The 25,450-nt window shown below is 37.9% G+C and overlaps 1 protein-coding gene across 10 annotated transcripts in view; it reads right to left on the minus strand.

The window, feature by feature from the left end:
• Window positions 1-25,450, minus strand: part of CEP112 (centrosomal protein 112) — a 400,571-nt gene that overhangs the window by 195,447 nt on the left and 179,674 nt on the right. For all 10 annotated transcript variants that reach the window (XR_012009149.1, XR_012009150.1, XM_072781073.1 and 7 more), the window contains one exon: window positions 11,881-12,063. Coding sequence is in view for 8 of the 10 variants with exons in the window: in XM_072781073.1 (XP_072637174.1) it covers window positions 11,881-12,063 (183 nt within the window). In the remaining 2 variants the exon portion in view is untranslated. The remainder of the gene's footprint in view (window positions 1-11,880; window positions 12,064-25,450) is intronic.

Below are 25,450 nucleotides of genomic sequence, written 5' to 3' on the forward strand. Positions count from 1 at the left end.
ATAAGCTAGAGGGCAGGGATCATTCCTTTTTCAATATTCCAAGATCTTGAGGTACCTGGGTGCCTCATCGGTTAAGTGTCTGCCTTCAGCTCAGGTCATGATCCCATGGTCCTGGGATCTAGCTGAGCATCAGGCTTCCTGCTCAGTGGGGAGCCTGCTTCTCCCTCTGCCTGCCATTTCCCCTGCTTGTGCTCTCTCTCACTCTCTTTCTCTCTCTCTCAAGTAAGTAAATAAATAGATAAATATTTTAAAAAATATTCCAGGGTAGCCCAGGTGGCTCAGCAGTTTAGCGCCATCTTCAGCCCAGGGCATGATCCTGGAGACCTCAGATCAAGTCCCATGTCAGGCACCCTGCACGGAGCCTGCTTCTCCCTCTGCCTGTGTCTCTGCCTCTCTCTCTCTCTCTCTCTGTGTGTGTGTGTCTCTAATGAATAAATAAATAAAACCTTTAAAAAATATTCCAAAGTCTAGTGTAGTGCCTGGCACATAGTAGAAGCTCAACAGATGGTACTAAATGAATGAATGAATATTACAGATGTGAAATGATGATCCGATGATATGAAGTGAGTCACTCAGGTTTAAAAGGGCCAGTAAGTGGTAGGGACTGGCCATGAATGGGCATTTCTGTCTCCGTATTTGATAAGAAATTGGTAACCAGGATCATGCTTTAATTATTATCTACATACCAGTGATGTCCAAATTCCTTTTTCTGGAATCTTGATTGCATCTCCAGCTCCCCATCTGACCTATCTCCATTTGGCTGGTAAACATATGGCTCAAACTCAGCTTGGCAACAAAAGAAATCTTGCTTTTGCTTTTATTCCCCCCAGTCATGCTCATATTTGACGCCACCATTTATCTAGCTGCTCAGACCAAAATCCTAAAGAATTCTCTTTCCCTCAGTTCCCATACCTACCCCATCTGAAATTCCTACTGGCTCAAATACCTATGTCATACAGACATCCAGGACTGGACACAACAGCCACAGTGGACCTCAAAAAACACAAACTGGATCATGTGACTTTGATGCTTCTTGTCTTCCAATTACATACAATAGAAGAACCTTGGTTCTTCAAAGGCCCCGTCCTTTCCTGCACCTGCTAATAAGCTCATACCATCAGACCTCATTTTTTCTTTCCTAAACACACCAAATGTATTCTTCTCCAGGGTCTCTGCACTGGTTGTTCCCTCAGCCTGGCTTCTCATCAGTTGGGTCTTTCTTAGTTTAGATGGCTCTTCCTTGGAGAGGTCTTCTCTCATGACCAACTAATGCAATCACTCAATCATGTGTCACACCTCTCTGTGTTAATTCTCCCCCTACCAGCTATTGCTATGTGATGTTCTCCTTGTTACTTTGTATTTTTATGTGAGTTATCATCTGTCTTCCCCCATTCCAGTGTAGGTTCCTTTAGAGCAGAGGATGGGTCTCTCTTGTTCTTTGCTGAACCCAGAGCAGGAACTCCCTTAGGGCCCGACAGGCTATGCCCTTTACAACCCTGGGACAACAGGCACAGGCACCAGGATGTAAAAAGTACCCCCTAAAACACCTAGCCTCAGGACTTGGTACAGAACAGTACTCACGAAATCTTTACTGAATAAATGAATCAAGCTGAATAAAGTCTCTGTCATAAGGAAATTCCATATACATAATTCTGCCTAATTTTTACAGGTAGGGAAATGTATATGAAGATAAGTTTCATTTCTATGTTATCTAAAAAGTCACACTTATAAAATGTTGAAGTCACAGAGTTGCATCTAGTCACTATCTATATGGAACAATGAGACTCCTCAAAGCAATTAGAATAGTTAACAATAATTATGTTTTCCAGAGATTTATTTACTCAACTATCCTTATATCTGAGTTGAATGATTTAATCTAAGAAGCACCAACTTTATAGTAACAGATTGTGATGTCAACGGCATGTCACTAGAAATGATTAGAGAGGTAAAAGCACAAGAGTGTATTTCCATGTTTCCCAAAGTCTGAACCAGCACATGCACAGTCAGGATTGACTTTAATAGGGGCTGGCAACACACTGTACCTCTTGAACTCATGGCTTTTGTCTAACGACAGCTTTGGCATAATTTTTGAATAATTGAAGAACAAAAGTTTTCAAACCTCACACTCCACTTTTGTTGCACATGCCAACATCACTTTATCTGGAGCTACTATAAAACTTGCCCAACAAGTGAGGATAACATTTACATTACAAAAAATTAGCTTTTCAGGAAACATTTGGTGAACACATGCATTTTGTACATTAAATGACATCTTTGCAAATAACAAAATAAATAAGGTCCCACTTGACCCTAGGGATCTGGGGTTTGTTTCATTAATAAACACTGACTTAAGGAGCAAACTTAAGATGAATGAATCACCAGTTTAATTTTAACCTTTTTAAAGACCTGTAACTTTCAAGTCTTTCCACTGGAAAATCCCCTTGCTTTGAGATGCTAGGCCTGGCTGAGCTGTTGGGTTTCATGTTCACTGGAAGCTCCTCTGTAACACAGACTGATGATATCAGTGAGACATGCACACACATATACACATGTGTGCATGTACACACACACACTGCAAGATTAATGCTGCCTTGAGACTGCCCCTATTAACAAGGGAAGAGACGCCAGGTCCAGGCTACATACTTTAGTAAACTCCATTCTCTAAGGACGCCATTAACTCATTTTCAAATATTACTAATACCTTCAGGCCTTGACCTCATACCTAAGAAAAACAAATCAAAACAAACTGGAAAAATAACACACATTTTCAAACCCTCCAAGTCTAATGATGTATTGTTTCTTCCTGATTCCTTGTGATCTTTCTCCAACCTCCCAGTACACAAATGCCCCCAACTACTTGAGAGGTCAGGTAACAATTTAAAATAATTGTCAGGTACCAATGTAAAACAAATGAAGAAAAATAAGTTTCACTGAGTTTTAATATTCATTTTAACTGAAAAACATTACCTCAAGTTTCACATTAATCCACCAATTTCAAGGCTGTGGGTCTCAATTAGGCCAATTTTTATCATCTAAATGTTTTCTCCTATTAATGATATTTTTCAAATATTTTCTGTACACAAATATTAAAGCAGTTTGAAAACAGACTATAATTTTCATGTAGTTCCTTTGCTTTTTTCCTCAAACACAAGGTTAGGGTCTCCCTAACATCGATTCCTGTCATTTTTCTCATGAGAAATTCTCAGGTGTTAAATATCTTTCCTGTCATGCAACTAGGCATGATTCCAATTAGTCCTGAATGGAAGACAAAATGACAGTTTAATAAGCTTCAATTTGCCAGCTCTTTGAACATTTGATGATATCATCATTTTGCCAATCATTTCTTGCACTTTGGCTCCGACCTCCCTGTCACAAAAAATTACCTCAAATTTCTAAATAAAGACATCAAGGATGTCTCTGAGAGAACTGACTGAGTCAGAAATCCAAAAATGACTTTTCCAAGACATCAAGAAAGAAGAGCTATTCATCCAATATTTCCTCAAAGATAAATTTCTGCCAACATTCTTAGTAATTTCATTGAGGCAGAGGTGAAAAGGACAAGAGCAATATGCTAAAAATAACTGAAGGCATTTTTCCTTATGTCAATGGGAATGACATTTAGTATGTGGAATAACAATTCATCTCTGAGGTATTTTATGTGAAAAGAAAAGAAAAAAAGAAAAGAAAAGAAAGAAAGAGAGAAAGAAAAGAAAAGAAAAGAGAAAAAAGAATTCACCTGAAAAACTTCTCATTTTGACTAAGTCAAATTGCATCAACATAAACTGATTCTGAGGATTCTAAAGGAAACACATTTTCTAATTATTCCTTGTATTTCTATCAAGAAAGTCTCCCAGTTTGAACTTACTCAACCTCCATGACCTCACTTCTGAAAGGTTTGGACTAGCTGTTGTCATGCAATCAGGATCATCATATGGGTTCCTTTAGGGAAAAAAATTCTTTGAGATTAAAATCTTTGAGATTTAAAAATTCATTCCATAAAATGAAGGGATCATTTGTAATATTACAAATTAATATATGAATACAACAGATATTTACTTACAATAAACCATTCACAACAAACCATATTTCACCAGTACTAAATGTAAATCCCTAATTGATTTTTATAGAGCTTGGTAGATCCATTGACTTAAAAGCTTCCTGGATTCTTACTGTAGACATATCTTTTTATTTCAGTATTAATGTAAAAGCCAATAGTAAACCCATCTCAAAATCACATCCATTTTTCCATTCTACAAATTCTGAAACTTGTGGGAAGGAATTCTATTCCAAATAAAATATTAAGAATTGCACACCTCTTCAGAGTTTAATTTGTCTCAGAATAGAGACATAGCCATGGCTTGTGGTTCTGGAGAAAGTTTGAAACCACTAGCTAAATCTTGATTTGGATATACATAGTCTGAGTTATGAGCATCAGTATTTTATTTTATTAATTATTTTTTAAGATTTTATTTATTTATTCATGAGAGATATATAGAGAGAGACAGAGACATAGGCAGAGGAGAAGAGGCTCTCTTAGGGAGCCTGATGCGGATTTGATCCCAGGACCTGGGCATCAGAACCTGAGCCAAAGGCAGATGTTCAACCAATAAGCCACCCAGGTGCCCCTGGGCATCAGTATTTTAAATCCACTAGTGTATTAACAATACAAAATTGAAAATATAGTGGAATTATACAATTCCACAATTATACAGCAAGCTCATACAGAAGCAGGCATATGGGACAGGGGACATTGCCATGAGTCTTAACCACACTAACTACTAGTTATGTAACCTTGGGCATTTGACTTGTGCTTTCTGAAACTTTTCTCATCAATAAAATGGAGTAACATACATTCATCCTATGGCCCAGGTAAGAAGGTCAAAACAGAGTTTCCAAATGGAAAATTTAATCCTTATTGAACATTGGAAGGGTAGAAGATGATGATGCAATGTAACGGACCTAGCAGACAGCCTGGTGCATGGGAAGCATGCAATAAGTATTTGTTACTGCTGCTGCTGTTAAACACAAACAAGCATAAAAATTCAGTGTTGTTCTAGGAGGTATTGCTTACTAAAACTGGAACTCACACAGCATGATTCAATTACGACTTTGCAGCAACATCAAGTATGGCGAATCAGTGAAAGAAATGCAAATTGCGATGAGAATCTCAGCTTGAGGAACAAAGAATACCAGTGTCTCTCTCTCTCCTGCTAGGCAAAGGTTCACATATAACCCTGTGCCTTTTCTGCTGTGTCCAAGTGTCTCCAAAAAATCTAAAATCTCTTTTGAAAGAGGCTGTGAGATAAAGAACGAGCACTGAATTAAAATTAAGAAGCCCTGGTTTGCTCGTTCTGTGACCTTGGGCAAGATAATGTCCTTGAACCAGAGGTTCTTTATCTGTGAACCGAAAATAATTGGATGTGGTCATCTCTTTACTCAATCTGGCAATGTTACTGCTGGATACTTAGATACCTGACATGACTACAAGGTGCGTGTCCAGCGCCACATGCTGTGTCAACAGACTTGTACTCCCTGGGCAGCTCTCTAGTTTCCATCACTGCAGAAAACACTGCACCCCCTATTTTAAATATCTCCAGCATTTAATTATTACTTCTTCAAGAACAACTTTAATATTTCAAAAAAAAATCTATGAAGTATAATGAGAAAGAAAGACAGATTTTTAAAGCAATCATTCAATTGACACAGAGTTGTTAATTCAAAGGGAATACTTTATGTTATGATTTGGAAGGTTTGTCTTTAAAAGGAATATTCTTTATCTAAAAGTGGACCACATGCCATGGAATGTGGTTTCCATGGTAACTGCCACATTTAAAAAATATGCACAGGACTAAAGATACACTGTATAGTACTTCTACAAATGGATCATTCTTAGAGAAACTGATTTCCTTGTCTCAGCTTGTTTTTATTTTTTCATCTTAATATAATTTTCTCCACAATGAGGATCAAGTTGAATTATTTATAATAGTTTAATTATAGGTATATATGCTATTTTGTTCTTAAAAGATGAAAATAACTACAGAATTTTAGAATTACAATGGAAAAAGAAAGCTAGTGATCTACGAAAAATGTAAACTTTACTTGAAAGGTTATCTTTCCATCTTTCCTCCTAACGAAGCACCTAAGAAACAGTATTCTTGTACACAGAAATATATATAAGATATAAACAAAACATACTATTAAGTATATGTGATACTATTAGACAAACTACCATTGGATACTAGTAAAACGACATCTCTGCATTGATATATATCCATGTCAATATATAAGAACTTTGGTCGTATTTGGAAAATTCTGTATAACCTATGCTTTTAATATCTGAAAAACAGTACTTCCCTCCTGCAGGCTTTTAAAAATGGCTTAGTTAGTAGGACAACCTCTGTTTATATTCTAAATGTCTACAGTAAGTTTTGATCTATCTTAAACACAGCACTTAGATAATACTATAAAACTTCATCTAAAGAAAATAAATGGAAAATTGTAATGTGTGGTTTTGCCACAAGTCCACTGAAAAAGTCTTATTTTCTTTTTGCAGAATAATAAAGTAAATGCTAAAAATATCTTCCCACCATCTCTTATGTCTGACACTAAACATGATGTACATTGTAGCAAAACCCCCCTTAATACTTAAAAACACACTTAATTCCATTCCTCTTTCCATCTAACACAGATAAGTCAGTGTAGCGGGGAAAGTATCAAAGTGTGGTGTGTACACAGCTGGAACACCAGGCAACCACTCTGATGTGGCTGTATGTGTCACCAGGGACACAAGGGGAACAAAAAGCGGGGTTACATTAACAGCAACAGCCTCATTATGTTGGGGGAAAGATATTTACATAGTTTGGTTTTTCCAAGACATCAGTCCACCCAAAGAGATAAAAATATTTACTACCTCAAAACAAAGTAAATGATATTAGTGAATAAATATTGATGATAAAGTACCAGTTTGGTTATGTAGGTAGAAAGCAACCTATTTTACAAATAGATACAAATAGCCTACACTACTGGACCAAATTACCACTTACTTTTATTTCTCAGAGTTTTCCATAATATAAATTCAGAGGACAAGAGAATCAGAAGAAAGAGAGTAACAGTCTTGGAAATTACTAGTAGGGCATTAACTCTTAAACTATTTCTAATCCCAGCCATGTTTCTAATTGGAACTTCCTAAAGACATTTTTCTAAGGGTTTCAGGATCAGTCACATAATAAAAGTACTGGAATTTGCTAGGCTTGTGACTTAAAATATGCTTTCATTTTATTACATAATATGTACAAAACTGGATCCCTTCTTGAAGCAGATGTGTTTCTGATATTAAGAATGATGGTATTTTCAATTAATTAACATGAAATTTGGACACATTAAAATAAAACCCGCTAATTACATTTTGTGAAAGTACTTAAAGAATCTGGTCCTACAAGATTTTATTTCCAAATGTCTTAACATATAGAGATCGTCATTGGCAGTTACGTTGGTCAGTGGCCTTATGCTTTATGGCCTTAGCATAAAGGCCACTGACAAAATAAATATGACATTACAAAAAATAATGTCATAAATTTATCTAGAACTGAGAGCTAGAAAAAAATGAACTAGTATGATTTCTTTCATAGATAATTAGAACTATACAGTTCATCATGTTTCCCTCTTTGCTGTGGCTTCTAGGTGAGCTCAAAGCTCAAACTTGTACTTAACTAAAGCATTTTTTAAAAAAGATATAGATCTTCTGGTGGGTTAATAACATTTATTGCTTAATTACTATTTTCAGTATATTTTACCTGTTTAAATGTGTGTTTATTACAAAATGCTGCCTCAAATCCTTTTTGAAAGTGGTTGGCACATAAAGAAATTAAACTCAATGTGTTCAAAGGAAAAATATTTCCCTACAAAAGCCCAAAGACCATGCATAGGTTTAGCAGAAATGTTCAGAACACACATATTGCTAAATTTATCCATAAGCAGTCTTTGAAGAATGATAGCCAGTATTCAATCCAATGCACACAGGCACATACCCAGTTTATAAATGGACATTTTTATTTTGGACCCAGGCTACCAAATTCATGGAAAACAAAGTGATGTTACAGAGATATAATTTAAAAAATTAAAATTATCTGACCTCAAATAGCTTTTCTGGAAGATATTTTTAGGTAGAAAAGAGAAAGGAGGATTTCTGAAAATCCTGCATTCTAGAATTAGCAACAAGGCAGCTTCTTACTTATCAAAGTGGCAAAATCAAGATGATCTGTCCATTTATTATGCAAAGTTCATTCATATGAGCATCATGGTTCTCAGTTTAAGCAATCAAGAAAGGCATTGAGATGCCAGTGTTAGGCAAGATCCAATTTCCTATATACAAATTTTAAGTTTAATGTATTTTTGGATCTCATGATAACCTTCTCTAAGTTTGGTGTACTAATTTGCCTTACTATACTGATGGTGGTTCACAGTGGCTGCTGTGGTTACCCTGAGTCTTCCTGTGTCTGTACCCCAACAGATCACATAGACAGCTGTCCTATGATGGTGACCCCACCTTTGGGGCAGGTCACAAAGGTTCTCTACAGTATTCATATATACCATTCACTCTGGTGACAAACATAAAAAGGATCAAGCAATCTCCAAGTGGTTCAGGGTCCTAAAAGAACAACCAAGAGGTCAAGGAACCTAAGTTATGTTTTTCTTGTCATTCAAAAGAATAAGCTGTTGAAATTCTTTCACTACATTGCAGTTCAAAAGCAAAATGACATGCAGAACCACCATGTTAGAAGAAGCTCTCCTAAGATTGTCATAACAAAACTATACATTTTCTTTGTATTAAAAAATATTACTAAGTCAATCAAATCATCCTCCAAATTAATTTCAACAAGAGGAATCTGGCAAATGAGAAATATTAGATAATGAGGTTGTAACTTCTTATTATCTACTGACCTGGATGCTTTTTCTTAAACATTATGACCCTAGGTAGATACCAGGTTGACCATCTTGTATGAGGATGATAAAATTTAATGTGAATTTTAACAAATGTAAGCATCACAACATAAAATATCCTATTTAATTGAAAATCAAGTTACGACAAAGATATAACATATGCATAGAATAATTAGCTAAATGCACCAAATAAAATGAAAGAAATAGTTAATTGTCCTTAGTTGCATTACTATATCTTCGGATTTCTCTATAAAACAGAAATTACCTGGGTAACAACTAACCTGTAATAATTATACAGCATATTCACCAAAAGGGAGTAGTTCCTGTTTGACGCATGATTTACCTAAAGTATAGTAAGTAACTATACTTTAAAATAATGGGTTTTCTTATCAGTATACATTATATGTTTGGAAGAAACCAAAAGTAGATCTTTAGTATATTGTCTGCATTGAACAATCTGGTGGAAGAAAAAATGGCAAGCAAAGCTGCAGTATCCAAAATAGGTACCTTCACTCGTCCTCTTTTGGTTAAGTATTTCAAACAATCCTTTTTACAAAATGGCCTCCATTGCTAAACGGGAGTAGCTAAACGTGAACTGAAAATCAAATCTCTCTGGAACTAAAAATTAAAAATTATATAATCCAATATTTAAGATACATCACACATGTATCAAGCCACAAAACAATGATTTGAAAATAATATCTATTTAAAAAATATATATCCACTTTGCTTTTTTGAAATTCGTGAATGGAATTCAGGACTTCAAAGGTATACATTATATTATTTAAATCATAACCATGAAAAGATATATTTGAAAAATTTATATCTTACCTGAAGGAAATATTGAATTAATATCCTCAATGAATAACCAAAATAAATACAAATTATTAGCATTTTGGTATACATGATAATATTTTTTAAAATATAACTTATTGGGAAAGATTTTTTAAAAACACATTCTCTAAAAACAATTAAATTTAGCTTACACAGAAAATCATTTTCATTCAGATCAAGAATGCATTTAGCCTTAGTTTCCATTGCTTTACTAGCATTCCCATGACAGCAATTCCAATTGTTCCAAGAAAGACACAAAATAGGAGAAACACAATCCTATGCTATAATATTTGAAGAGGTCATATGGTCCTCATACTGATTATTTCAATTAGAAGAAATTCAATTAAGAACCTTATTGTACTCTCCCTGTGACTTAATTATATGTAATAATTCTAAAATTTCCCTTTTGTTATTGGATGAACCGCACCCTATATATGGCAGATATGACGTATGTAAAATCACAAAGATTTCCTAAATTTGGCCTCCACTACTGTAAGCTTTCCACAACAGCACCAAAATAGTAGGAAGTTACATAAATTAATGTATTTTATCATATCAAGTATTCAATTCTACTATGCAAACAGACCCTACACAGACTCAGAACCCAAATACTTTATCATAGAAGACAATGGTAAGGCTTAGCATCATCTTTGAAGAAGAATAGGAGTTTGAAAATATTCTTAGTAAATTATACGGCTAACAATCAGAAGATCAGCATATATTTTATAAAGGCTCTAATGAGGTTGGTGGCAAAAATATAATACACGTTGATTTAGCAGGAACCACCTGACTCTTCTGGTATCATGGCTACTACAATGACTACCTTTTTAGTTAGCAAACCCCCCCAAAACAAATTGAAAATAGTTTTCCTATAAATGTATAACATTGACCAAAAAAACCCACGTTGAGTATACATATAGTGCCCAGTCATTTTCTGAAGGTAAAAGACAACTCAAGGTCAAATGAAAAATAACCAATAACTCCTATTCTTTGCCTTACCGCCTCCCGCCCTCCACCCAAGAAATAAACATCTTATTTAATCAGTAGTATTTTTATTGTTTAGATGATTATATAAAATTGTTCAAACACATGTAATAACAAATAGAAGGCTTAGTTCATTGTTTAAAAATTGTATTATTTGGGGAGAAAGGATAACTAGGAAGAAGCTTATGTGTGGTATGAATAATATGGTGAAGATTTCAATGGGAAAAGAGGTATTTAGACCTAGTATATGATATGGTTTTATTAGAAAAGAAAATTATCTTTTTTTGTTATCAATTGCTCCTCAATTTTTCTTTAATAAAATGTCCCAGCAATCTCAAGAGGATACACTAAAGGCCTTTGATTATATATACCCTAAAGAACGTATTGTACCACAAAGATGCACACACCCAATAAGATTTTTTTTTCATCTGAAATTTATAAAGATAATTTTCCATGCTGACAGTGCACATTTCATCCATAAGTTTGAAGAGTCAAATGCTACCACAGCTGGGGGTTATTCTGCCAAATGGCTTCCAACAGGGACTCCAGAGATGGAGGCTAGGAGGCATGTGCAATGTGCATGTAGGAAAAAGCGACAGACCTGATGGGAAATAGCCCTTCTCTGGAGTCATTTTTATCAATTACCATCTGAGTGATCTAATCAAATATAGAGTCTAATGGAAAAAAAAAAAAAAAAGCAATACCAGGAAGGAAAAGCAAATATTAAAACAGCTGCTTGATTACCTACAGAGATTAAAACAAAAAGCAAGGAGTGAGGCTGATATATTTCATAGGGATTTGCTGAGGCTGAGGGGAGGGGTAAGGGGCAGATACCTTAAAAAAATCCATCATGAAAGGCACCGAGACAAGATTATAAAAAAGGGGCCAAGTTATAGCGCGCCATGGGATTTTTAATCTGGCTACCTGTGGTTTCTGTAGTTAAAGCCTTATTCATCCTCAAAACGGGGGGGTAGGGAGAAGAAAACAAAAAAAAATCACATTTATATGTCAGTTTTGCAAATGATCAAACAGCGTGCACCAACAAGAATAATAAGAAAACACTAAACGCTGATGACTTTTTAAAAATAGATACCCGTTTTATCAAATATTATTGATAATTACCTGTGAATCTCGTTTCTTGAACTCTTGAATTTGATTTTCGTGCTCCATATTGGCAGCGCGAAGCTGTTTTTCCAGGTTTTCAATTTCCCGTTCATGGTCTCGGACTAGGCTATCCTTCTCTGCGCTATGCTGCTGTGATAGGTGCGTCTTCTCCTGTTCATGCTCCAGCTTCAGCTCTACTATCTGATTGGACAATGAGGAGGACAGTTCATCAACAGAACATCCTTGTCGTCATGACAACTCATGGACAGCTTAATTTTTCTCTAATTTGTCCAAGTTGAAAATTTTATTTTTGCGTCATTATTACCTCACCCTTGAAATACTCTCGTCTGTAGGGGGTGGGGGGGAGGGATTTTATCCAAACCTCCTAATATTCAAGACAGTTGGGCATATTCAGGAAATCGTTCTGCAATCTGTTGACATAAATGCCTGAACATTGAATAAAATTATGTTGAATGCTAGGTATTTCCTACCCAAGAATTCGGGTATTACTGATCAGCAATGGTTATAAATGGTTAATAGTCAGTACGCTTTGCTGTTTGCTTCAATATATACACGTAAAAGCAGCAATTAAATCGGTCAGTTTTCTTTATGATTTTCAAATAAAAGCTCGAAGCTAAATACGCATCTGGATTATTGTATATACAGTTGTCTTTTTAAAAAATAAAATGATAAATTTCAAAGCTCTATTATCTTGTTGTCAGCTACGGTGGACCAACATAAACAGATGTTATGTGTTCCAGAAGGGCACCTGCTGTGCTGCAAGCTTGCGCCATGATTTCATAAAGAGCATTCTATTCTCAGGATCCTTTCCCAGTCCACTCCACACTGGAGACTGTGACCTTGGCCAGTCTTAGCCTCTCCCTGCTAGACTGAATGGCAGCCCGAGACCAAGGGCCTGGTTGCCGCAGCTTTGATACTAATCCTCCCAGACTGTGCACAATGGCACCCTACCTGGCCTGCACACTATAGCCAGCCAGGCTGTCTTTGAAGCAGGTGATGAATAGGGGACTGCAGGAAGCCAGCTTCCCCAGTGAACTCCGGGCCACACAGCTGCTAAGAACAGTCACTTGGATTTTTCTTCAGTTTTGGTGGATTTCAGGGGGAAAAACTGCTGTTATCTAGAATATGTTGTGTTATTTTCGGCGTGAGAATCCATCTTCAAAAAAGCTAACAGTAGGAGCCTGCTCCAAATCGATCTTGTTTCTTGTTTCGTGCAATGAATCACCGGACTACCTTATCTTAAAGCGATAGCATTCATTTCTCCATGCGTGCATGCTACGTTAAATTTCAGAAGTTATTTTCTTTTGAGATTTGAAATTCTCATCCTCTAATTGCAAATTAAGAATCAAAACACAAATCGAATATGCTTATAAACACAGGTTTCATCATTTTTTTCTTATTGTGATTTTTCTTAGAGTGGAAAATGAACAAGAAATTTCTGACCACTTATGAATGTATTACATATATACTATCGAGAAGAAAGGAAAAGATACTCACTTCTCGATACATGTGCTTACCAGAACAAAATAATGCATAAAGTAATATAGAAACATTTATTTTGCATCTGAGAACAAAGACACATTCTAGTGAATCTGTGTCTACTTCAAATTTAGGGATCTTTCTTCCCTATTATTCTACTGCTGGCAATACATAGAAAATATAATATAACCATCTTCTCTTTATATACCAAGTGGTAAAGTTTTCTTTATTTAAAATTAATGGGCATGCTTTACTCTGTGACTCACACAACTACAATGTTAATCCCAAGAACAGAGAGAATTTAAAATTCTATTGATATTACTGCATTATTTCAGGCATCTGAGTTTATGAATTATTGAGTTGGGATATTTTTAGTTCTTGGACACATTATTATTTCTACTCAATGTTACACTACCAAGTATTATTATAATAAATTTATAAGTTTTAGTTAAAATCATTTAAGTTCACACATTGAAAGGAAATAGATGGAGGCAGAGAGTTCTACGGATATCCGGATACTCAAAAGCCTCAGAAAAATTGAGAGAATGGGTGTGATTTAAAATTGATGGAAAACAATATATTTTACATACTCCAGGAAAAAGTAACCAGTTGACCTGTAATCAATGCAGAAGAATTATAGAACTCTTCCCCCAAGAAAAAACACATGACCAGAAGTCACCATGAGATCATTAGTAATGATGCTGCCTCATTTTAGGCTCTAAATAATGTACTCCCATAGTAACTTTCTCGGAGTTTTTTGAAAAGCTCCAGTAGACTGATCAATGACCCTGCCCAGGTTCAGATTTCAGTTTATTCGTTTTTTAAAAATTAGGAACAAATGAAATAGAGATAGTGTAATTTCAAGCCTAAAGATAGATGTTCATAAATTATTAGTAGTTTGTTATTATGTCAGGACCCATTGTTCAGTGATGCTAGTTCATGAATGAATAAATCTCAGGGTTTCTGGAGCCTTTTAAAGTAAAACAGCTCAGGTTTGTCTGTTCGAACCAACACTACTTGGCCAACTTCTAGATGTTATGAACCTTTCTGGTCTTTGCCTAGGATTCCTTACTGTTAGCATCATCTGGCAGACATGTCTTCTCCTGATAAGTGGTGGAGTCCAGAAGAAAAAGAACTCTAATGTTCTGGAAACATCTTAATGATGATATTCATTACTACAAAGCCATCACCAAAGTAAATCTGTTTAAATTCAAGATTGTACTGATTCCTATCCCCTTCCCTGTCAGTAAATGTTAAAAGAATTTTTTGGCTTTTCCAGCTCAGTCCTTTACTTATAGGTATATCTCAAAGGTAAACATGAAGTAGGGTGTCCTTTTTATCTTGGACTACTAGATACTCCTGGTTGACCAACAATCATGTCTAATGGAGCTAATGGTGATCGGGAGGTTGTAAATCATGGAAAATGTGGAGGATGTAAGAGCACACAGCATCCAAGCGATGAATGTTCAGTGGTCGATAAGGTCTCTATGTCAAGGTGATATATATATCCTACAGGGATAAATAGGATGCACCAGCACCAAGGAACCTTTTAAAGTAAGGCCAGCTAAAGAGCTCCCTGTGATACAGAAGGGAAAGCTTTAAGTTCCCTAATCCAAAAGCACTGGGCTGTAGGCCAGGTACCTATACTGGCTATGTACACCCACGCAACATGTATTAAAGCAGATCAGCATGTCTTCCAGGGAAAGTGAAGTGAATAGCTCTCAAGTACAAGCATCTGGTAGTATCTGGTAGTCCCCTGAGATGCTGGGCTTGATGGCTTGGTGGTTGGGGTTTGGGTGAGAAATTGGCTTTATTGCCTGGAAGCTATTAGGTTGAAATTGACATTTTTGAAAGTAAAAATGGGAGACATAGTGCTCCATTCACCACGTTACCCCACATACACTATACACACTACATATGAAGTTCAAGAGTGAAATTCTGAAGTTCTGAAGTCCCTGAAAGCGCAGCCCTCCATCACAGACTAAATCATTTTGCAAACTGATGATGATGTCCTCATTCTAATTGAAACTTCACCTGAGTGTCCAAGAGCAGAAGTACATTCCAGGCTCTGAGAAGACCAAGATGGAACAACCAGATAGCCAAGTCTCTGGGGGTCTTAGGATATATGTTTTTTTTTAGTCCTGGTGACTGTTTTACAGTGAAATCAGTGTCAGCAGATGTGGCCTGAACACCTTTTAATAATATCATAAAGAAAAAGAAAAAGGGGGATGGACGGAGTCATTACTCCTCAGTACATAACCCATGGAAGACCAAAACAACTCAATAACACATCTCAATGTCAGAAATTTCAAAACCAGAAACATAAATTGTGCAAGTGATAGAATGCATCCAACACATTTTTAAAAAGGACTTGTGGTGCAAAATACTAACTAAAATAACCTTATGCATAACCAAATTACAAAGATCTATATTTCTATAAGCCTTGGTAGAAAAATGGCTTAAAGCTCTAGGAAGTAGAAAAAGAGGCCCTTCCTGTGCTCTGGCTGGGAAAGGAAGAAGGGGAAGGAGTTTTCAATTAGGAGCTCTGGGGATGGATGTGCCTTACAACTCAATGGTAGCTACTCTAATTCCAAGTGAACAGAAGTATGAAAGATGAAGAGTTGAGAGAAATGAAAAGGCTAGCCAGGTAATACAGTGACAATCTTAATCCAGGAAGCTTCCCCATCACACCCTAATGGTCAGTCATTCAGCTGCTGCTGGGATGTTTCTGGCACTAAGGGAACAAATGGTTTCTGAGGCAACCTAGGCTTCACAGTGAACACACCTGGCACCGGAACTTCTGAGTCAAGACGGCTGAAAAATTCTTAAGAACAACAAAACGAGCATTAAAAACCAACAGAACACTCACTGGCAGCAGCCCCACAAAGAAAGAGGGTTGTCACATTGGCCATCCATGACAGAGAGGTTCTGACACGGCGGGACAGGAGCTGGTGAATGCTGGGGAAGATCTCCTAAGGGGAGAGTGGGGAGGGTGACTGCGTGGAGGAGAACTGGCTGCTGGAAAGAGATGAGTAAAACTGAGAAATTGAAAAATTATGGCGGGTTCTGATGAAAAAGAGGCTTCAGAGTTCCCATTCCCCCCCAAAAAAAAACCCTCCAATACAGAGAGCACATCCTGGTGGAGGACATGAGTAAAATGTTAAAAGGCATAGTAGTTATCAACTTCTCTAACAAAGAGTTGCTCACAGCCCCAACTAAGTTCTCCTTGTTCTCCTCATCTCAAGCTGTAGAAAGTAAATGTTACATGAAGTAAAAAACAACCTTAGTTAAAAAAAAAAAAAAAAAAAAAAAGAGGTGGGGAGGAGGGAAAAGGAGAGAAGAAAGGAAAGAAGGCCCATCATTCTTGAGGAAAGAAAATACAACTTCAAAATCAGGAACAAGCAGAGTGACAATGAGACCTAGTAAGAGCATGAGGGCGGTGCAAGAAGAACCCAAAGACAAGAAGAGAAAACAATAGAATTAGCTAAGGACCAAAATAACCTGATCACAAAATTAATTCTAAAGTAGAAACATCAATCAACTGAATAAGCATGGCTGAAAACTGGATCCCTGGTATTGACAAGAGACTTGAGATAAGGAAAGAGATGGAGAAGAAAATGCAGAGAGAAAACAGCAAAAGAAAATCCATGTACACACAGACATATCATAAAATTTACCATTAATGAATGAAGAGCTAAGTGTGTATATCAAAAAAACACACTGTATTTATGTATTTGTGTTATTGAGGAAAATAACAGCTCAAGAATACTATAACAAGACTCAAAACTACTGAACCCAAACCATTCTTGAAAAAAAATACTTGAGGATGAAATTTAGGCAACCAAGAGATGACTAGAAAAGGGGTATTATGACAGTGCTTAGTGCCAAAATACAGGGGAATACTATGTACAAAGCTTTAGGGAAGAGAGGGTCATCAGTGTATTACGCCCAGCCAAAAATAAGGAAACATTATTCATTCATGCAAAAATGCAATGAATATAACAATGAGATGCCCTTCCTGGAAAAAAACAATTTAATGATGAAATCTCAGCACTCAACAGATGAATCAAAATAAAGGAATTCACTATGAGGAAGTTGTGCTAAAAGTCCTGGTGGTGAGCATACAAATGATTTAAATAAAAAACTAACTCTATGTAATTATGATAATCATGATTATAGAACAGAATACAAATGTTATAACCCTCCACAATGTATACATAACACTATAATTGACAAAACAGAGTGGAAGGAGTGAGTGGAAAAGGTTTAAGAATGTAAATTAAAAAAAAAAAGAATGTAAATTTTATTTTTCTTATTATACTGAGTAAATTAATGCTCTCAAAATTGAGCCATAAAATTAAAAATGACTCTGACGTCAATTTGTTATTTTTTTTTAGAGTGCCCACACATGCAAGTGGAGGTGGGTGGCAGGGAAGAGAATCCAAAGCAGACTCCATGCTCAACATGACCCCAATGTGGGGCTCAATCTCACACCCTGAAATCACAACCTTAGCTGAAATCAGGAGTCAGTCACTTAACCAACTGAGCCACCCAGGTGTCTCACATCTCAATCTTATTTTAATCTTTATTTCTTAATATTCTAAGAAATCACCTCTCATATGGCAAAGAAACATTTTCAAAACTTCAGAAATTCCTTGTTTTCCTTGTTTCTTTACTAGTATACTAATTTCACATAACATTATTTTAGTAAAAGTAGAAAATACAGCATAGTCTCATTTCTTAGAAAATGTTTGTGTCTATATATCTACATACCCTTCTATTAATCTATGTCTCAGAAATCTCAGGAATTATACTCTTATCAGATTCACAGTAGTCAAATCCAGAAGATAAGACTTTGGTGGCATTTCTGCTTTCTCCATTGTGCACAGTACCAAGTTGGATGGCATTTCCTTGGCATTGTAAGAGTCCTTATCAAGGGACATGGTCTCCCTTCAAATACATGGGTTTTGGGTCTACAAACTGTGAACTTAGATCTGGAAACTTAATGAAAGACCATGATTTTCTTTTTTTCTTTTTTTTTTTAAGACCATGATTTTCTACTCAAGTGGAGAGCTGTCTAAAGTTCCCTTGCCAGCTCTTGGCTTTTTCTTGATGTTGTACAAGCAGTACTCTTGTTGGTCTCTCTTAACCCTCAACATCATGCTCTATTCATTATCACCACAGATCCTTGCCAGGCAAGACACCTTGATTGTCTTGGGGCCCATTACAGTAATCACTTCTACCTCCCATCCGACATTTGAGTTCCTCCCCTGGTGTCTGCCATTTGGAAACCCTACCATCCTCCTGGAAGTGGGCACCCCCATTCCAAGCAGCATCTCCTACTATCAGGGCCAGCATATGGAGGAAGCCACCACGTAGCTGCTCAAGAGTATCCAGGCACCCACCATCAGTGCATTCCTCAACACCTTAGTGAAGGCAGTATCTTCTAAGCCCTCTCGAGGAGTAGGTTATCTGGTCTAAAGTAACAAAATCATTCTAATATTCTCATTTTCCTGAGATTTTGGATCTCCTCCTCAAGACAATGCTACTGCAGTTCTGGTAACTCCTCCCTGCTTCAGTGTGAGTAGAGGAATAGGAAGGCCACTGCCTAGTAAAATCATAAACTATTGTATTTTTTTTAAATATTTATTTTTATTTATTTATGATAGTCAGAGAGAGAGAGAGAGGCAGAGACACATGCAGAGGGAGAAGCAGGCTCCATGCCAGGAGCCCGACACGGAACTCGATCCCAGGACTCCAGGATCGCGCTCTGGGCCAAAGGCAGGCGCGAAACCACTGAGCCACCCAGGGATCCCCTCATAAACTATTGTAAATGTGCTACTTTTTTAAAAAAGAGAGATGAGGAAAAAAAAAAAAGAAGAAGAAGAAAAAAAAGAGAGGAAAAAAAGAAAAGAAAAAAAGAAAAAAAGAGATGAAGGTCAATTCAAATATCATGAGCAATTATATATATGAGGCTAATAATTCAAGGTGTACTTTCTTTTAGAGAGTTGGCAATAAAAAAAACAAACAAGGATTTTTCAGGGATTAAGAGTATACTTATCAGGAGGAGCACTAAGTAATGTACAGAATGATTGGATCACTATATTGTACACTTGAAACTAATATCATATTGTATGTCAACTAACTGGAATGCAAACAAAAACTTAAAAAAAAAGATAAACCTAAGGACATATACAATCTGCCTGAGCCATTGCAGTCAGAGTAAAAATTCCACACAAGTCAGCACAGAAAATGCCATGGTATAGTCTGACTTTATGAACAACATCTTCATAGAAACAGGCACCCCCCCCCCCCCCCGCAACAAATAGTCAGTGAGTCAAGAGCAGGAGTAAAATTTGTTATTTGTGCGTGACCATGTGGCTCTGGGACTAAATGATAGCACTGCAACAAAAAACCCATCTATGAAATCTGTCTATCAACAATTCAGTTTTGTTATGCAAGTTCTCTTTTTAAAAAGTTTGATATTGCTGTGCTAACTGCTATTTGAGATGGAATGAGGACCTCCCAGCATACACGGCCACTTCTCTTTTTCCTCTCCTGTGAGCCATCGACAGCCAGGGACGAGTGCCTGCAGAAGCTAAGCTGTTGGAGCTCAGAATCCTGGAGGGTTGATGGCTGGAGGCACACCAGTGGGGGGGGGGGGGGGGGGGGGCGGAGGAACGCTGGTAAATGCTGCGCATGGGGGAAGTAAGTACTCTTCTCTGCAGTTTTCTTTAACATGTCCAAAATACTTCGCCAGCACCCGTAGGTCATGGGTGACAATAATGACCCTTTTAAAACTTTCTGAAAAATTAGCTACTATTTTCTGTCTGCCAGATCTCAATTAAAACTCAGGAAAGATTCATTCAGATAGTCAAATTCTTCAAGATTCTTCTCCATGGTTTAATGACGGTCAACTCAAGCCACTCAACACTGAGAAAATTCATTAACTGAGAAATCACCCTCTTAGACAGAGTTCAACATTTTGAGGGAAAACATGTCTTCACTGTACATTTTATCTTTAATTTATTTTACCTCTTATCTGTTCCTCTAAAACACATTCGGTTTTCTTAACCCAGCACATCACTGCTGCTGAATGAATAAGGAAATAGAAAAATCATCAGTTTCCCAGCTAGTATGGAATTTAGAAGGACAAACAGATCAACCCAGCTATCAACTCCTCTAAGATATGGACTATACCTTTTTTCTTCATCCTTTCCTCATCACCTACCCCAACACTCCAAGAACATTCATCGTTTTGAATGAAAAGCTGGTTTCAGGAACAGCCAAACAATAGAAGTAGTCAGAAGGGAACTACTTCATCTTCCTGACCACCAAACAGATGTGTCTACCTGCCTCTCCTGTGACTTGGATGGGTGGCCATCTTCATTGTCACCTCAGGAGAACCCTGCCATCTGTGCACCAACACCATCCCCTCGCGCCGAATTAAGCACTTGCTCTCACAATCATCCCACCACTGTCTGCATCATTGCTGGTTTCTTCCCCAATGGATCGTGCTCAGCTACCAACAAACGTCTGTACTTATCTCGTTTTCTAAAAACTTTCCACTGACCCTACATATCCTTCAAGCTACCACCTCATTTCTCTGCTCCCTTTCCTTTCAAAATTCCTCAAAAGGAACTGTCATATCCCATTCTCCCTCCACTCAGGCTTCTGCTCCCACATTCCCCTGCAACTGGCCTTGACGAGGTGGCGAGAGGCCTTCTTGCCAAATCCAGTGGGCGCTTTCCAGTCCCTGTCTAATTTCCCCTCTTGGAGGCGCCTGGAACAGCCAGCTGCTCACACTTCCTTCCTGAAATACTTCCTGCACATGGCTTATGGGAAACCAGACCTTCTCAGTTTTCCTGCTACCTCTCTGGCCGCTCCTTCCCAGCCTCTGTTCCCTCCACCTCTCCCCCATTGCTAAGTGTTGTAGTGCCCCTGGGCTCAGTCCTGGGCCTTCCTTCCTCTTCTCTCTCTACTCATGAGCCCGGGTCCATCACCACCATTCCCCTGGCTCTTCAGCAGGAAAACTGAGGAGTCCCGTTTGAGTTCCTTCTTCCCCTCACACTCCATTTCCCATCTATTAACAAGTCTTTCCTGCCAAATACATCCGGATTTAAGCACTTGCCATCACCCTCACCACACCCCCCAGGTCCAAGCCTTGATAATTTCTCACCAGACCCCTGCCATCTCTCCTAACTAGCCCTCCCCTCCACCTTCCTTACAACCAGTGCTCCACACAGCAGCTAGAGAAATCTTTTTAAAACTCAGACCAGATTTTGCTCAAATGCTCCAATGGCTTTCCATCACACTCAGAATAAAACCTAAATTTCCCACCACAGTCCATAAAACTTGATAGAAACTGCCTACAGCTTAACCTTGGTTCCTAACACTCTCTCCCCTAGCTCACCCCATTCCAGTCACATACCAATCCATTCCCTCTGTACAAAATATTCTTTCCTCTTCTCAAGTTTTGTATGGTTTCCTCCTACCTTTCATGCAGGTTTTAATTTGAGTATCATATCTTTAGCAACTTTCACAGTCTGTATCTAAAATAACACCTTACATGAAACAACTCTATATAAAATAGCCCCTTCACTCCAAACACCTTATCCTGCTTTACTTTGTAGAAATTGTCATTACCTTACCTTACCTTACATTTTGGGACACAAAGAGATACAGAAAGAGAGTTGTTGCTGTTGTCCCCTCTACCATAAGAGCAGACACTGTATTTTGTTTGCTGCCATATCCTAAGCACCTGGAATTATGGTGAGTACAAAGCAGTCACTCAATAAACATGCATTAACTAATGAATGATTGGAAAGACACTGCTTCTATATTATAAACTTCTAAGGTATCTAAAGAATGGGAATCATCAGTCATATCACTATCTAGGACACATTTTTGTTCATTTTATTTTTATTTATTTTTTACTTTTTTTTTAGAGAGAGGGAGAATGAGCAAGCAGGTGAGCAAGGGTGAGGTCTGAGGGGAGGGTCTGAAGGGAGAGAGAGAATCTTTTTTTTTTTTAAGATTTTATTTATTTATTAATGAGAGACACAGAGAGAGAGAGAGAGGCACAGACACAGGCAGAGGGAGAAAGCAGGCTCCATGCAGGGAGCCCGACGTGGGACTCGATCCAGGGTCTCCAGGATCACACCCTAGGTGGAAGGCAGAGCTAAACCGCTGAGTTGCCCAGGATGCCCGAGAGAGAGAGAATCTTAAGCGGGCTCCACATTCCGCACAGAGCCAGACATGGAGCTTGATCTCACACTCCTGAGATCATGACCTGAGCCAAAATCCAGAGACAGATGATTAACTGATTGGGCCACCCAGGCGCCCCATAGCAAATGAAGTATCCCTAAAACAAAACATATATACTTCACATTATAGTTACTGAAAAGAACTGTGTTCATCTTTGCCCTCTTAATTCCCACTCCAGATAAATGTGCCATTTGTTTTAACCTAGATGAGAAAAGTTCCAAACAAACAAACAGGAAGACGAGGCCTGCCTTAAGTACCTTTCACCACGCATCAATGCCCATCCTATGGACATAGGCTCCTAATGCTTGACCTGGACCCATGGGCCCAGGCTCTACAGCTTCATAGCTTGGGTCTCTGACTCTGGCCACCTAATGTCCAGGAATCTGGCACTCTGCCTCCTGCCTGTAGGGCCAATCTGTGCCTTGCAGCATCAATGGATCATGACTACATTTATTTCCACTACCATGTAGAGAGCAGAGCAGCTGATATGTCATTAAGGTTCAAAAATTATTTTTTACAAACTGGAAACAGAAAGCCAAGCCAAAAGACTTTTAAAAGGAATAGGATAGAGTGAGCGAAAAGAAAACAAAGAGAATGACAGAGCATGCTTGGCATGCAATGAGGTACACATATGTTCAGAAAGCATGAAAACCCATTTTGAAGAGCTCTTAGGGAGACCCACAAATTCATGGTCATTAACCTCATCGGAGACCTTGATACCAAAAAGAAGTTTCACTGAGTTTTTCTGATGAGATCAGTCATGGGATCACCACAATCATATCAAACCATCCTCACTTCCCTTGGCCCTGCTGTCTGTGTACTTCTAGTTTCAGCAAATGACCCCTCCTCCTCTCTCATGAAGGAAAACCTTCAGTCTAAGAGCATCCTCATTTTCCTGCTGCAGATTTATAAACTTCTATGTATCTTTCCTCCCCTCCCCTTCTCACTACTTGTAGCAGAGGCCTGCCCCTCTCCTCTGAAGCCAACACCTCTCTCCGCACACTTCCACATCCCTGGGCACCTCGACTAGTCATGTCTTCCCTCTCTGGCCTCTATGTCTTGCTTTGTACTGTATCCCCTTCCAGTGAGGCTACACAGTCTAACATTATAGAAAAATTAAGACACCTAAAATATTCATAGGGGGAAAAGTGGGAATTGCATGTTATCTGCTAATTAAGTATCTCAACTGACCTTCTAACTTCCCAACTACTTATCTTGTATAATTTGTCTCATCTTTACACTGCCTTTGCTATCAAAATGTTCTTAAGTTTCAAATTAAGAGTAATGTGTAAGCAGTTGGCCCTTCAGTGTTTTTTATGATCATTAACAATAAGTATTTATTCTTCCCCAAGAATTTGACCACTTGTTTATCTGTTGAACTACATTTCCCTTTAAAGGCTTTGTAGTGAAAAGAGAAGATATAAAATATAAGACTAAAGAATGATATGATGGGATTGCCAAAAAAATCTCCATAGTTCAGGAAATCCTAGCATGCCTGGTTTGTTGTTTGTTTCCAGCTTGAATGAGGTTTGTGCAGACAATTAGAATTGTCTTTTTGTTCCAATGGGTTATACAGGAAAGAAACAGGAAATCTTGATGAAAGCTTGGGCTTTACAGGATATTTGTGTGAGTGTTTAGCCCATGTGTTTGAAGTTTTTCTCTCCACATCTGCCCACTTTATGCCTGCACTCTGGCTAAAATATTTTAAAATACCATTTTGCTTTTTTCACTTCATTTCAGTTCCTGGCATGATGCTTTCCCTATGGGAAGGGGCTCAAAAATAAAAACCGAATAAGGAAACTAACAACCAAAAAAGCACAAGTCATTCATTTCCTCTGGATGGCAATTCTCTCATTATAAAATGGGAGATTAGGTCAGATAAGTGCTTCTAAACTTTTTCACCAAAGTACCCCTGGTAGCAGTGAAAATGAATAGCACCCCTCTAGGGGATCTGAGGGCATAGCCTGAAGCAGCTTCTGCAAGCTGGAGGTTTCTTTGAAATGTCCTATTTTATCTTAAAAATTCATGAGAACTTTGCATTTTACAAAACAGGAAAGTCTCTGTTTGTTTTAATATGATTGTTACCTCAATAGTAAAACTGCTTCGCTTTCCCACAAAATAATCAAGTGACTCTGACCTTCCAGGAAGCATGTATGCAGCTTCACACACACCCTGGCACTGGCTCACTATCCCAGGGAACACCTACCTCAGTTTGAGTGTAGACAAGGGCCTGGTGGATGAGCATCTACATCCCCTTCCAGTGTGAGTTGCTATAACCATAATATTTACTATTTCACATTTTATAGAAAAGTCAAACAAAATAATAGAAAGCTTATCACACACAAAATGGCAGCTGAGAAGGCAGGTGGAAGCTCTGAAGGACATCCAGCTAGACAAGTATGTAACATACAAGTCACTGGTGGAGTCAGGGATGTCTCCATCTGTCACGATACATACACACACGGGCTGAGGGTCTACTCAGGCAGATGAACAGAAAGATCACAGAACCCTGGATTCGAAAGGGATCTTAGTGATAGGACAGCCCTACGAATGCACAGCCTCCCCCTACAACACCGCCAACAGCTACTTCGACACACTCAGGCTGGGGAACTTACTTTCTCACAACATAAACCACTGAGCATTTGCCTAATTCTTTAGGAAAGAATGACTTTGAAATGAGTCAAAATATGCCTCCCAGTGTTATCTACACATGGGTTCAATTTCTGTCTCCTGAAACTGCAAGGGGAGTCTGTTTAGAGTGGAGCATGGCTCCAGTTCAGGCTTGATTCTGTCAAGTGTGTGGGACATTGGACAGGTTACT

This window comes from Canis lupus, chromosome 16, assembly GCF_048164855.1.
Source record: "Canis lupus baileyi chromosome 16, mCanLup2.hap1, whole genome shotgun sequence".
Classification (NCBI taxonomy): domain Eukaryota; kingdom Metazoa; phylum Chordata; class Mammalia; order Carnivora; family Canidae; genus Canis; species Canis lupus.